This window comes from Lepus europaeus, chromosome X (assembly GCF_033115175.1).
Source record: "Lepus europaeus isolate LE1 chromosome X, mLepTim1.pri, whole genome shotgun sequence".
In the NCBI taxonomy this organism is placed as follows: Eukaryota; Metazoa; Chordata; class Mammalia; order Lagomorpha; family Leporidae; genus Lepus; species Lepus europaeus.
The window spans coordinates 48,884,467-48,898,381 of record NC_084850.1 but is presented as its reverse complement, the minus strand read 5'-3'; the positions used below and the strand labels follow the sequence as shown (position 1 = coordinate 48,898,381).

Here is a 13,915-nt window from a genome sequence, read left to right as displayed (position 1 = left end):
ATACAGTGAGGAGCAGTTTCAGAACCTGTGGGAGACTAGTGAGAAAGATATTTAGATTGAGTAGATGATTTTCAAATCATATGAGATAAATAGCCATGCAGTCCACCTATGCATAGGCTATATCTGTGCCCATGAAAAGAAGATTAGACAGTTGGGAATAATCAACATTCAGATAGTAATTGAAGTCCTAGGAGCTAATGGTTTTCTAACAAGGAGAATGTGTAGTGAGACAGCAGAAAAGCTCAAGACTGAATCGGGAAGAATAACAGCACTGCAGGAATAGAGCAAGGAAGAGTTGCTCACAAAGGCAAAAGAAATTTTATAGGTGGGAAGAAAACCAGTAGTGTTCATGGAAGCTAGAAATTTCAAGTCAAAGTGGTCAGAAGGGACAAATGCTACTGAGAAATCAAATGAGATGAAACAAAGAGTGTCTATTATATTTACCAAGAAGGCATTCATTTGATGACTTTGGAAAGAATATTTTCAGTGATGCCATTGTGGAGGAAAATATTTCAGAAGGTTGTGTGTGTGTCAAGAAAATTAAATACAGTGGTTTAAATATATGTTTTAGCTCTGCTTTCAGGAAATCCCTCTGAAATGACAAAGAATAAAATGTCATAAGCCCACAAAAACCAAGAGAATGGAAAAAGAGATGCCAGTGAGTAAGAGATTGTCAACAAATGTTTGGAAGCTATAAGGGGATGTTATGCGGTAACCAACAACAGACCAGAGAAAGCCAACAACATCAGGCTGACTGAGTGCCACAGAAAGCTGAAAGTTAGCATAAGGAGCACTTAGACCCCCAGATCCACTAAACCAGAGATTGCCCTTTCCTCATCCTGGCAGCAGATGTGAGACTGACTTTCTGCAGAGCTTTGACATTATCCCAAAAGCAATTTTAAAATTCTCTGCTCTCTTTCCCTGCTTGGCTCCCAGAATGCTGGCAGCCAAACTTATATTCTCATCTCTCACCAAAAGCAGGAGATTGGAGGATTCCTTCCAAGTGAAACTGACCCAACAGCAAAAACCCACAGAACTGAACCTTGGGGTCTTGCATAAAAAGCTGGCATTCTGCCTTATAATCCTATAGCAAAGTTCACCAAGCAACAAACTGCTCTCATCTCCTGTCATAGCATCCACACACCTTTTAGAGCTTAAATTCAAAGAAGCAGACAAAATCTTACCAAACACTTAGAGAGTGACAGTAACAAAAACACAGCAACAGAAAAATGAAACTAGGAGAAAAGGAAGTCAATGTAGAGGTTAAAAGAAAACTTCAAAATAATAATATTTTCAGGAAGACAGTTTGTATCCACAAAACAAGAACAGAATACTAAAAGAGAAATGAAGATCAAGAATGAGCTCTTCTAAATAAAAATATGAATGCTAAACTTAAAAAGGAGAAAGATTGGACGAAAAATATAAATTAATACAGCCATTATAGAAAACAGTATGGAGGGTCCTCCAGAAACTAAAAATAGAACCACCGTATGATGCAGCAATCCTACTAATAGGTATATATCCAAAGAAACTGAACTCAATTAATAGGAGAGATTTCTGTATTCCTATATTCATTGCAGCACTGTTCACAACAGCCAAGATATGGAAAGAACCTAAGTGTCCATCAGTGGATGAATGGATAAATGTGGAACATATACATGGTGGAATCCTATTCAGTCTTTAAAAGAAATCTTGCCATTTGCAACAACATGGATGAACCTGGAGGACATTATGCTAAGCGAAATAAGTCACACACAGAAGGACAAATACTGTATGATCTCATTCTATGTAGAATCTAAGAAGTCAAATGCATGCAAGTAAAGAGTAAAATGGTAGTTGCCAAAGGATGGGGAGGGGAGGGAGCGAATGGTGAGTTTTTGGTCAAAGGGTACAAAGCTTCAGTTAAGAGGAGTACATTTTTGATATCTTACATAGCAGTACGAAAATAGTCAATAATAATATATTGGGGGCCGGCACCGTAGCTCACTTGGTTAATCCTCCACCTGCAGTGCCGGCATCCCATATGAGCACCGGGTTCTAGTCCCGGTTGCTCCTCTTCCAGTCCAGCTCTCTGCTGTGGCTCGGGAAGGCAGTGGAGGATGGCCCAGGTGCTTGGGCCCCTGCACCTGCATGGGAGACCAGGAGGAAGCACCTGGCTCCTGGCTTCGGATCTGCGTAGCTCTGGCCGTGGCGGCCATTTGGGGGATGAACCAATGGAGGGAAGACCTTTCTCTCTGTCTCTCTCTCTCTCTCACTGCCTAACTCTATCTGTCAAATAAAAAAATAATAACATATTGTATATTTTTAAAAAATCTAGGAGTAAATTTCAAATGTTTCACCCCAAAAAATAAGTAAGCAAGGTAATGGATATATTAATCCACTTGATTTAATCATTCTGCATTGTATGCATATATTAAACATCACATTGTACCCTGCTACCGCATACAATTATGATTTACCGATCTAAATACTAATTTTTAAAGTATTTATTTATTTGAAAGACAGTATGACAGTAAGAGAGAGAGAGAGAGAGGATCTTCTATCCACTGGTTCACTCTTCAAATGGCTGCAACAGACAGGGTTGTACCAAACCAAAGCCAGGTGCCCAGAACTCCATCTGCGTCTACCATACAGGTGGCAGAGGCACAAGCACTTAGATCCTCACCTGCTGTCTTTTCCCAGCATATAGCAGGAAGCCGGATCAGCAGTGGAGGAGCCAGGACTTGAACTAACACTCCAATATAGGATGTGGGTGTCCCAAGTGGTGGCTTAACTCACTGTACACAATTCCCACCCCAATTTTTTAAAGCTTCTAGAGTTTAAAGTGTAAGACATATTAAAAGGGTCAGGAAGCAAAGTGGAAAATAAACTTCACACAACATTGAAAGTCAGGAAATAATGGAGCCATGCCTCCAAAATTACAAGAGAAATTTATTTCCAACCTATCAAGTATGAACATTAATCTAATTTTCTCAGAAAATGTTCTCAACAATTTACTTCCCATGTCTTCTTTCTTAAGAAACTTTGGGAGAATTTATTCCAAATAATTAAGAGAATAAAATTGTACAGGAAGGGGAACTTCAGGCAGAACCTGATGAACTCCCAAAAATTAATAAGACAGGGGTGAGAATCCATGGAGGCTAAATAAGACAGCATGAGCATCCAGGGAGGCATGCACAGGGCAGTGTACCAGAGAGCAGCACAGACAGAATTCTCGAGACCTTCAGAGGTTTTCCCTCTAGTATTCAACAGAATACTGATCAATACATCATCTGATCATCTGATCAATGCATCTGAGGAAACCATTCAATGCTGGGGGGAAAAATCGCCCAAAAAGATTAGAGTGAACAGTCCTTGGTGCTCATGTAGAGACAGGAATTATGTCTGTTTCCACCAGCTAAACTGGAAAATCTCATGATTCATAGGACACTGGGTGGAGTACTCAGAGGCATTTTGCCTCAGTAGTGAGGAAAAATTGTCTGTAGACTAAACACTGCTCTCATCTCACCTAACAAATCTCAAAAGCAAGACTTGAAAGGATCAAGTTATTTTCAAGTAAACTCAATGTGTCCAAGAATAAAGCTGAAGAATATTTTTAAAGATTTATTTATTTGAAAGGCAGAGTTAAAGAGAGAGAGGGAGAGACAGAGAGACAGAGATCTTTGACACACTGGTTCACTCCCCAAATGGCTGCAATGGCCAGGGCTGGGTTAGGCTGAAGCCAGGAGCCTGGAACTCCATCTGGGTCTCCCACACAGGTGCAGGGACCCAAGGCCTTGGGCCGTCTTCTGCTGCTTTCCCAGGAGCGTTAGTAGGGAGCTGGATCGGAAGTGGAGCAACCAGGACTGGAACTGGTGCCCATATGGGATGGTAGCACTGCAGGTGGCCCCTTAACCTGCTGTGTCACAGCACCAACCCCCAAGTTTAAGAATATTTGTAGGAGCACAATATATACAGCACCCAACAAGAGAAAATTCACAAAGTTTGGCATCCAATCAAAAATTACCAGAAATGCAAAGATTGAAGAAAATACAACTCATAATGAGGCAAATCAACTATTTTAAACTGACTCAGACTTGACACAGATGTTAGAATTAGTAGGTAAGGACACTGACACAGTTTTAATAAACTGCATCCCATACTTTAAAAAAGTAAGAAGAAAGGCTGAATTTAGAGATATGGAAGATTTTAAAAATAAATAAATAAAACAAGATCGGGGTTGGCACTGTTGCGAAGCGGTAAAGTCGCTGCTTGAGGTGTCAGTTTCCCCTATGGGTGCCAGTTCGATTCCGGCTGCTCCACTTCTGATACAGCTCTTGCTATGGCCTGGGAAAGCAGTAGAAGATGGCTCAAGTGCTTGGGCCCCTGCATCCACGTGGGAGACCCAGAAGAAGCTCCTGGCTCCTGGTTTCAGATTGGCACAGCTCTGGCCATTGTGGTCATTTGGGGAATGAACCAGAGGATGGAAGACCTCTCTCTCTCTCTCTGCCTTTGCCCCTCTGTAGCTCTGCCTTTGAAATAAAAATAAATAAATCTTAAAAAAAATTCTGAATGCAAAAATGGTTATTACTATTATTATTATTATTATTGAACAGTGGAAATCAAGGATGGGGCATACCAGTTTCTTGCACTGCGACTTGTGATAATATTTTACTTTCTAACTATGTACAAGGTATCCCTTTGATAGAAATAAATTTTAAATATGAGTATTTAAGAATTAGGGGTGAGTAATTGGAATGTTTCTAACAAAGTTTGCTATGAAAGGAAGGAGAGGAATATGGTGATAAACAGAGGGGATATGAGGTGGAGGAAAGTTGCGGTTTGGGTTTTTTAAGGTAAGAGAAACAAATGAGTTTAAAAGTGGATATAGATGTGGAGAAGCTGAAGCTATGGAAAAGAGCGGACATGCGACCAGTGCATGAATGAACAGACATCCCTTTCACAATCAGCAGAGGTAATGGATGTGGATAGAGGCACACCTAGCAGTTTGGTATGAGCAGCTGAGAAATTGATCATTTCATATCTACCTTTCTTTGTAAAATACGGGGGCATCTGCTGAACATAAGCAGCAAAGTGGCAAGGTTGGAATTCTGAGGCGAGTGCAAGAGATTTAAAATAGTAATTTGTGGAGATGAATTAAAAAGAAAGCTGACCAAAGCAATACAGAGGGATTCCAGGTCAGTACCAAGAGCCCAGGTGGGATTTGCAGTCAGAAATGTACGGTGCAGTAACACCAACATCCTTGATTATGTGATTTTCTCCAGCAGGGCTCTGCAACTCAAATGCAGATGGTGCCTAACTTATGATGGTTCAGCTTAGCAATTTTTTGACTTTTAAAATGGTGTGAAAGCAATATACATTCTGTAGAAACTGTAGTTTGAATTTTGAATTTTGACCTTTCCCAGCTAGTCACGGATAACAAAATCCTATCTTGCAGTTTTGGGTGGTGGCCATGACTGCCAATCAGCCACACAATCACAAAGGGCAACAACCAACCCTCTACCGTGTGTTGTGTTGCTAAGCTAGGATGTTCAATAGGTTAGGTGTACTGGATACATTGTCCACTTTTGACATTTTCAATTTTTTAAAAAGATTTATTTATTTATTTGAAAGTCGGAATTACACACAGAGAGAAGGAGAGGCAGAGGCAGAGGCAGAGAGAAAGAGAGAGAGAGAGAGAGGTCTTCTATCCACTGGTTCACTCTCCAAATGGCTGCAAAGGCTGGAGCTGCGCCGATCCGAAGCTAGGAGCCAGGAGCTTCCTCCGGGTCTCCCATGTGGATGCAGGGGCCCAAGGGCTTGGGCCATCTTCTACTGCTTTTCCCAGGCCCAGCAGAGAGCTGGATTGGAAGTGGTGCAGCCGGGACTTGAGCTGGTGCCCATATGGGATGCCGGCACTGCAGGCGGCGGCTTTACCTGCTACGTCACAGTGCCAGTCCCTCAATATTTTCAATTTACAACAAGTTTACCAGCATGTAAGTCATGAAATATCGGTATAGGCAAGGAAAAGGTGGGAATAGTTGGACTGATTCAGGGATGGGACTTTATCAGGTTGTAGTGATAAAGGATAATAGGGCTAGGGAACTGGGGATGCTGAAAAGAGAATTGCTGAAGTGAGAAATCACAGACTCTAAATAAGCTAAAGAAAAAAAATTTGAAATCCATGTATACAAAGGGTCTTCAAAAAGTTCATATAAAACTGTGCATGGCTTTCCAAAAATTTTTGCAACAAAATAAGCATTTTTTAAAAAAATTCCATTTCCACAAACTTTTTGAGGTCTCCTTGTATGTGCTGGAATAGAATTAAGTGACTTTAATTTGGTCTCTTTTCACAACAGCAAGCATTTCAAAAGAATATAAGGAACTCACCTCTCAGCGATATTTTTTGCAGACTGTAGAAATCGTGCCTGATCATTTTCTTTCAGGATATGCTCAGCTTGGTTGATGAGGACTGTTGACCGTTCAAGACACTGGCGGCAATTAGCAACCTGCTGTGCCAACTTTCTCAGTTTCATAACCTTAAAGGAGTTAGTACAAAAAGAAGATAAAACTTGCAATACTTAATTAAAAACAATAAAACAACATGAAGGAAGTCTGCAGTGCTTTTGAAAATAAAGCTTATTAACATCTCAGGGTCCCTAACTACTCACCTTCTCTCCACTAACCACTAAGTCTGTCTTGTGAACTCCTTCTCCCCCTCTACAGTTTGCTCCATTTACACAGCAACAAGCTCAGTCATATACTCTCAGTTGTCTACCTCTTCCTTGTATTAATAGCATTCATTTTCCTGATTGTAAAAGCAATGCACCCTCATTATAAAATGTTTAGAAAATAAAATGTATAAAAAGAAACTCTACTGCCCAGAGATCACCATTGTCACATTTTATTCTCTCCCTCTCTGTCTGTCTGTCTCTCTCTCTCTATATATATATATGTGTGTGTATGTGTGTGTGTATGTATATACTAAATAAAAGGTACCTTCTTTTTCTTTAAGAGGATCTACATTCCTACATATATATTTCTCTGAGTAACCGTGCATACCTGTATGTCCACAAATCTGTGTTCTTGAAAACTTCAATCCTGTGTTAGCTGGAACCACCCAGCATGGCACAAAGTACTGATCATCACTCCAGGCTCTCACTAACTTCTCATACTGTACACACAGTATCAGCTTATAATCACTAACACTGCCCAGCAGGCCAACAAATCTAAAATCATGTAATTGAAAGGAGGCTCATACCTAACCTGGATCATGATTCTTCATTTTCCAGGTTAGAAACCTGGAGTCCTCCCTAACTCTTCTCTTTTTTATCTTTCATATCTATTAATTGATGATTCCTATCACTTCCTTTCTAGAAACGCCTATGATATTGTTTTAGGTCTTAATCAACTTATGCTAAGGATCAATCCATAAGCCTCAAAGCGTACTGTCAGTATCAGTGCATTCTTATCTACCCTGCACACTTCTGCCATATCAATGTCTTCCCTTTTCCGAAGGCAAGTATGGCTTCACAACACCTTTCAGAGTAAGCCTGAAAGGTGGACACTCACGGTTCTTCCAAAGTCCTGGTTAACATTTCTACCATTTTTTCTCTTTCTGCTTCAAGATATAGAACATTTCCAACATCCCAGAACTGCCATAATGTTTACTGAATTCATATTATTGGGCCAAACATTGCTTCTCTCTCTCTCTCTCTCTCTCTCTCTCTCTCTCTCTCTCCCTCTCTCTCTCCCTACAACCTCATTTCTTCTTGCTTTTGTGATCCAAATTCAAACTGCAATCATGGGGATCAAACGCTTACATCTGTAAACATCAACTGGTCCTTGACCTCACTGAAGTATTGTGCTTTACCTTTGTCTCTTTGATTTTGACAGCAATCATTTGCTTCCTCTGTTGGATGATCTCTATCAACTCGTCGCATTCTTCCATAAGCTTTGCCTCATGCATAGCAGTATTCACCTGCCAAGAAAGTCCAGAATATTACACAGTGATTGTTGCCTTTGTCCCTTGCTGGCTCTAAAAGGTTCGGACTGACAGCTAAGCATGCACTTCTTCCATACCTCCCTCATAAGATCCACTCCTAGAAGAAGGGTAGAGATGATGATATTAATGATGCAAGGGCATTGAAGCACCACAGATAGGAAGCTCTCCGGGCCTCTGGTAGATCATGATGGTTAATGGAAGGCTGGGCAGAAGGACAGATGAGATGGGGGCATGTTATTCCCACTGTGCACTTCCCTTTACTCCAGCACCCTGTCCTCCTGCTGTTCTTTAGGAAAGAGGGTAAGGAGATTTACGTATGTCAGGAAAAGTGAATCCTTCTCCACAGGCACAATAATATTAAGATAACATTACAATAACATATTTATACTGTCCTAACAAGAATGTTTTCAATTTTCCTTATTGCCTTCTAATTTTTAACTATATGAATGGGTAGATATATTTTCACGTTAAATATGTGAACTGGTATATATTTTTTCTCATAGTAGTCATCACATTCTAGTGGGTATTTCTCACCCTAGGCTGTCCAGCAGCTGAACATCTGTCCTATTTTGAGATACTGGCTACAACAAAATATTTTTACTGCAAAATCAAGAAAGCCACCTTTCTTCATTGTCTTTCCATGGATTGATTTCTCTTTCTCCCTATCTCTATTACTATTGACATTACATGGTACAGAGTCCCCAAGGGAGCTTAAATTAGGGCAGGGGATCTTTGTACTGCCCAAGCATAGAGGGAAAGGAAAAGGAAAAGAACTGACATCTTTTCAGTACTTAATATGTCAGGCCCTTTATAGATAAATTATTTTGTAATTACCACAACAACTTTTATTTTAATTTCACAGATGGGGAAACTGGGGCTCAGCAAATTTTAGGCAGCTAGCTCAAAATCACACAGCTAGTAAGTGGTAAAACCAGAATTCAAACCGAGTTCTGTCAAGTGAAACCCCTGGGCTGGTTGGGTGGGCAGACGAGGTTCAGATCCATTTCAGCAGCACACAGAGCAGTCACACAGGGAAGCACAATCATTCCAAGAGTTTATTCAAGGATCATTCGAGCAGAGCTCTAGAAGGCTGAGGAATAGACAATGGGTTATTTAATAGCATCAAAACTCAAGGGGCTAGATGTGCTTCATTAGCAAGGTAGGACTGCAATTCCAGCTGCCATGCTACTTCAGAGGTTTCCTCCGCCTACTCCAACTCCAGGAAAATATCTATGCCTGGACCCTATTTACCTCCTCTCTCATCCACGAAGGTCCCTTCAGACCAATTCTCTTTCCTACTTAACTGAAATGACATATGTTTGCTGCTGAGTGACAACTGAATTTTGCTTGATTTCCACTTTCCAGGGAGAATGCCATAATGAGCCGCTTCTTATTCGGAAAGAACAGTCCCACTCTGGCTACTCTACTTTTTTTTTTTTTTCTCAGAACTCCTCTCCCTTTCCCTAAATGGGATCTACCTTTCCAAGGCAGATAGCTTATCATCTTAAGAAATAAGAGATTCATCTAGTTCTCCCCGGGTCCCTGCTTAGAGTATTTGGAAACACAAGACACTTCCCTTTTATAGTTACTTTTTCAGTCATAGTACAGTACCTTGTTGCTTGTAATTTATTCCTTGTACTATCCTTTATATAGCATTCAGTATGTCAGACACTGCTCTAATCAGTTTACATATACCAGCGTTCTCAATCCTCAAAACAGCCCTGTGAGGTAGATACCATTACTGTCATTTGACAGATGAGAAAACCTAAGCACAGAAAGATTAAGTGCCTTGCTTAAGACTACACAGCTAGTAGTGGTAGCGATGGGATTTGGACCTAGGGAGTCCAAATCTAGAGTCCACCCTTTCAACCATTTCCCATACTACTTGTTCACCTGAGGGTAACAACATCCCCGTTTTTAGTTAATGAAAATCATTATCTCTTTTGCATCATTCATCTTTTTTCTCTCATCCTTTTCTCAGTCGTTTCAGACACCTTGTTTCTCCTAGAGTGTCATGTGCTTTTCATGTCCTGTGCCTTTGTCCAAGACTATCCTTTTACTTGGAAAGTAATTCCCCATTTTGTTTATGGAACAAGCGTCTACTTATCTTTCAAAACTCTGCTCAGGAGCCGGTGCTGTAGCATAGCGGGTAAAGCCGCTGCCTGCAGTGCCAGCATCCCATATGGATGCCAGTTCCAGTCCCGGCTGCTCCCCTTCTTATCCAGCTCTCTGCTGTGGCCTGGGGAAGCAGTAGAAGATGGCCCAAGTCCTGGGGCCCCTGCACCCACGTGGGAGACCCAGAAGAAGCTCCTGGCTCCTGCCTTTGGATAGGTGCAGCTCCGGCCATTGTGGCCATCTGGGGAGTGAACCAACGGATGGAAGACCGCCCCCGCCTCTCTGTAACTCTGCCTTTCAAATAAATAAATAAATATTTTAAAAAAAAACTCTGCTCAATGAGCATTACTTCAGTGACTTTTCTCATCTGCCTGGACACAAGCGATTGGTCCTCTATTTATAGTCTCATAGCACTTTATTTATATATCATTAAATAAAGCCACTTACTACCTTTTAGCATAGTAATTGTATTAGTCTATCTTGGTTGCTTAAACATGAGTTCTAGGGTCAATGGATGGTGTCTTATTTGGCTTTGTCTCTCTGTAGCACAGTGACTGGTACATAGTAGGTGTTCAGTAAATATTTGTTGGACTGAACTGAACAGGGAAAAAAGTATATTTTACTGCTTGCTGGACATGTCCACTTGGCTACCTAAGTGATCCTAAACTCAGTACAATATATCTAAAAACAAACATCATTTTCCCTCTTGGCTTCCACCTCTGATTTCCTTTGTTTTATGAATTCTACTCTCATTATTGCAGTTACTCAAGTGCAGTAAACTCTAACTTCTACTTCTCCCTATTCTGCCACTACAGTTCTTCTGGTAAGTAATACAGCGAGGATCTGAGCTGAGAAACCAGTAAGCTGAGGCACCTATCATCACCCTTTTGGACTATGATTACAAAAGTCTCTTTAATCAATCTCCCTACCTCCAGAATATATCCTTTGCCACTCATTCTCATAAGCCTTCCTGTATCCTGAAGCCAGGGGAAATCATCACCATCTTCCTCATCAAACATGTACCATCATCTTTTGTGTTCAGTGCATTATCCTATATCTCTGCCATCCAGAAATTTAAAGTCTGGGTAGGGAAGAGCCACATACTTATAAAACAAACCAGTTGAGTTAAATACCAAATGAGTGATGCAGACCATTATCTATGGAAATCAAAAGGAAGGACTATTCTTATTTGGGAAGTACCTTAATGAAAAGGGCTTGGGCGGAATTTTAAAGATGAAATAAGGCTTAGATTAAATGGTGGGAAATTCCAAACCAAGCAAATGAGATTAAATTTTATGCTTTAGGCAATATGATATCTTTGAAAATATTTTTGAGGGGGAAGAAAGGCAGTGACAATAGTCATAGTTTACACTTTTTAAAAAAAAAAGAAAATGAAGTAGGATTGATTTGATGGAGCCGATGGTAAGTTTGAAGATGATTCAAAAGGCCTATTGTGATGTGCATGGAGCCTAGCCAAGGAAGATAGCAGGAACAGAAAGGAAAGGTCAAATGTGAGAAGCACTTTCTTGCTCAAAAATCTTCTAGACAGCTCCTCGAGGAAAGGATTTAGGCTAACTTGTGCCTCCCACTGTAACTGGTGCAATGCTTTGCACACAACAAACACTTAAGAAATATCATGGATTGATTTAGCATAGTGAAAAAATCAAAATAACAATGCCAAGCATTGAAAAATACATAAATTAGTAAACATATTTTGTAAAGAAAAATGCAGGCTGAAATGAAGGAGTTGGACGAGAAAGATTTTTTCTTTTTGGACCATCACATCAGGGGACATAAAACAAGCAGGCGCAGCTAGTAGAGCAGAAAGTTGGCTAAAGAGGCAAAATCTCAAACTGAAGGTAAAGCAGTGACATTAAAATCTTTCCATGTCAAGAAGCAGTCCAAGAGAGCAGGGTCCGTAAGAGTTTTCTGAACGGGAAATACTCCAAGGCCAAACTGTCTTCATGATGTGAACAAAACATCTCAAATTGCTTGGAAGGCTCTCGAAAGCCCTTGTATTTTCCTTGTTTGCAGTTTTGTTTGAAAGGACCATGAAGTATTACACTTACTTATTAACCCTTAGTTGAAAATAACTGGAGTTATCTTGATAAATGTTTTTGGTTAGTTGAATGAATGACGGGGTGGGGTGGATGGAAGATCCCAGCTCTTTGACCTTTGCTCTTTGTTTTGGGTTAGTGAATTTGGTTACATGACTCTGTATCTATGAAAAAAAAAATTTCCCTTCTTAAAAATGCCATTAGGGCAATCCTAGCAATCTATTTTGTATAAATCCAGTCTCCTCACAAAGGGGCAATTTGTGGTACCCAAGACTAAGTGTCCTAGCCTCAAACTTCCAAGGCTTTAGCGCTAAGTACACAGGTCTCCCTGATAAGTTTCTAGGACCTTTTCTCTGCTTTATGATCTGTTGCTTTCTTCCCAGAGGATGCAAGAATTTGACTTGCATATTTCTTTCCAACTGTCCATCTCTATTTCTTGAAGTTTTCTCCTACATCCCAACCTGAAGATTTACTACAGAGTAAGACCTGCTATTCTCCAGTTTCCACCCTTCCCTAATGCAGACACACAAGTCCTCTGCTGGAAAAATCTCACTGCTGGAAATAAATATGTGAGAGTTCACTAAAGCCACAAGTCACAAAGATTCAAGAAACAGCTGCTTTCAGAAAGCTTACTTGCTAGCTGATTTGGAGATCTCCCATATGCTCATTGTATAGGTCTTTTATTCCTGAATCTAAAGTTCATCAGCCTTCCCTCCAACGCACCCCCGTGGGAAACATCCCCAGTTGACCCCTCCTCCATCTCAGTCACAGCCATCAGTCCCATGGAGTGCTGCACAGGAGTTTAGAAGCCAATGAGATTTCCTCTTCAGGTGGAACATGTATGAAGTAGTACATGATTTCATACACCCAGACTCAAGGACAATTCATTTATACTGCAGTAGAATGCCTTGCTGGCTTCTCCATTTCAGTGCCCTTCATTCTACACAGTCAATGCCAACATCATTTATTTCCTAAAATCTTCTGTCCAAATAGATCTTCTCCTTCTCCCTAGAAGATACTGAAGTTCTAGCACTGAAGATATTTGGGGAAGTTTTGATCTCAGCAAACATTTAGTAAATGCCTATCACATACAAGGCGTTATCCTGGGTTCCCTCAGTGGGATAGGATGATGAAAAAGACTCAGCTTCTGCCTTCAAGGCACTTCCAATCTAGTGAAAAAGATGAGTGTGAATACAACTAATTATCATTTAAGGAGTAGCAGAACGAATAATATAATACAAATAAAACCCTATGAGATCTAGGAAGTGAAAAGTAATTTGGCCTGTGGAAAAGGACATCTGCAGGATTAGGAAATGTTTCATGTAGCTGAGCTGGTCTTGAAGGATGAGCAAGACCTGGACAGGCAGCAATGGGGTCTGAGGGGAGACAATGCCAGGTGAAGAGAATGATCATTGAACAGCATGAGAAAAAACATAAACAGAAAATTTGAGTACATGTTTGGGCAAAACAGATCAGCTTGACAGCTGCAATACAGGGAAATAAGGCTTAGAAATAGAGGTTGCAGATACAAAAGTATTTCAAAATCTCATGGGAAATGGAATTAAAATATGTTTATTTTGCTGCAAAAAATTAAATCCATGCATGGTCTTTTCATAATATGCATTACTATGAACTTTTTGAAGACCCCCCCTCATATGCATGGATTTCAAAAAATTTTACACCAGGGACAGACATTGTGCATAATGAGTTGAGCCACGGTCTGCGATGCTGGCATCCCATATGGGTGCCGGTTTGAGTT

The 13,915-nt window shown here is 40.5% G+C and overlaps 1 protein-coding gene across 3 annotated transcripts in view; it reads right to left on the bottom strand.

The window, feature by feature from the left end:
* MID2 (midline 2) overlaps positions 1-13,915 on the bottom strand; it is a 95,648-nt gene that overhangs the window by 20,677 nt on the left and 61,056 nt on the right. For all 3 annotated transcript variants that reach the window (XM_062183464.1, XM_062183463.1, XM_062183465.1), the window contains exons 4-5: positions 7,853-7,960; positions 6,370-6,518 (exon numbers count right to left, since the gene is read on the bottom strand). In XM_062183464.1, the coding sequence (XP_062039448.1) occupies positions 6,370-6,518; positions 7,853-7,960 (257 nt within the window). The remainder of the gene's footprint in view (positions 1-6,369; positions 6,519-7,852; positions 7,961-13,915) is intronic.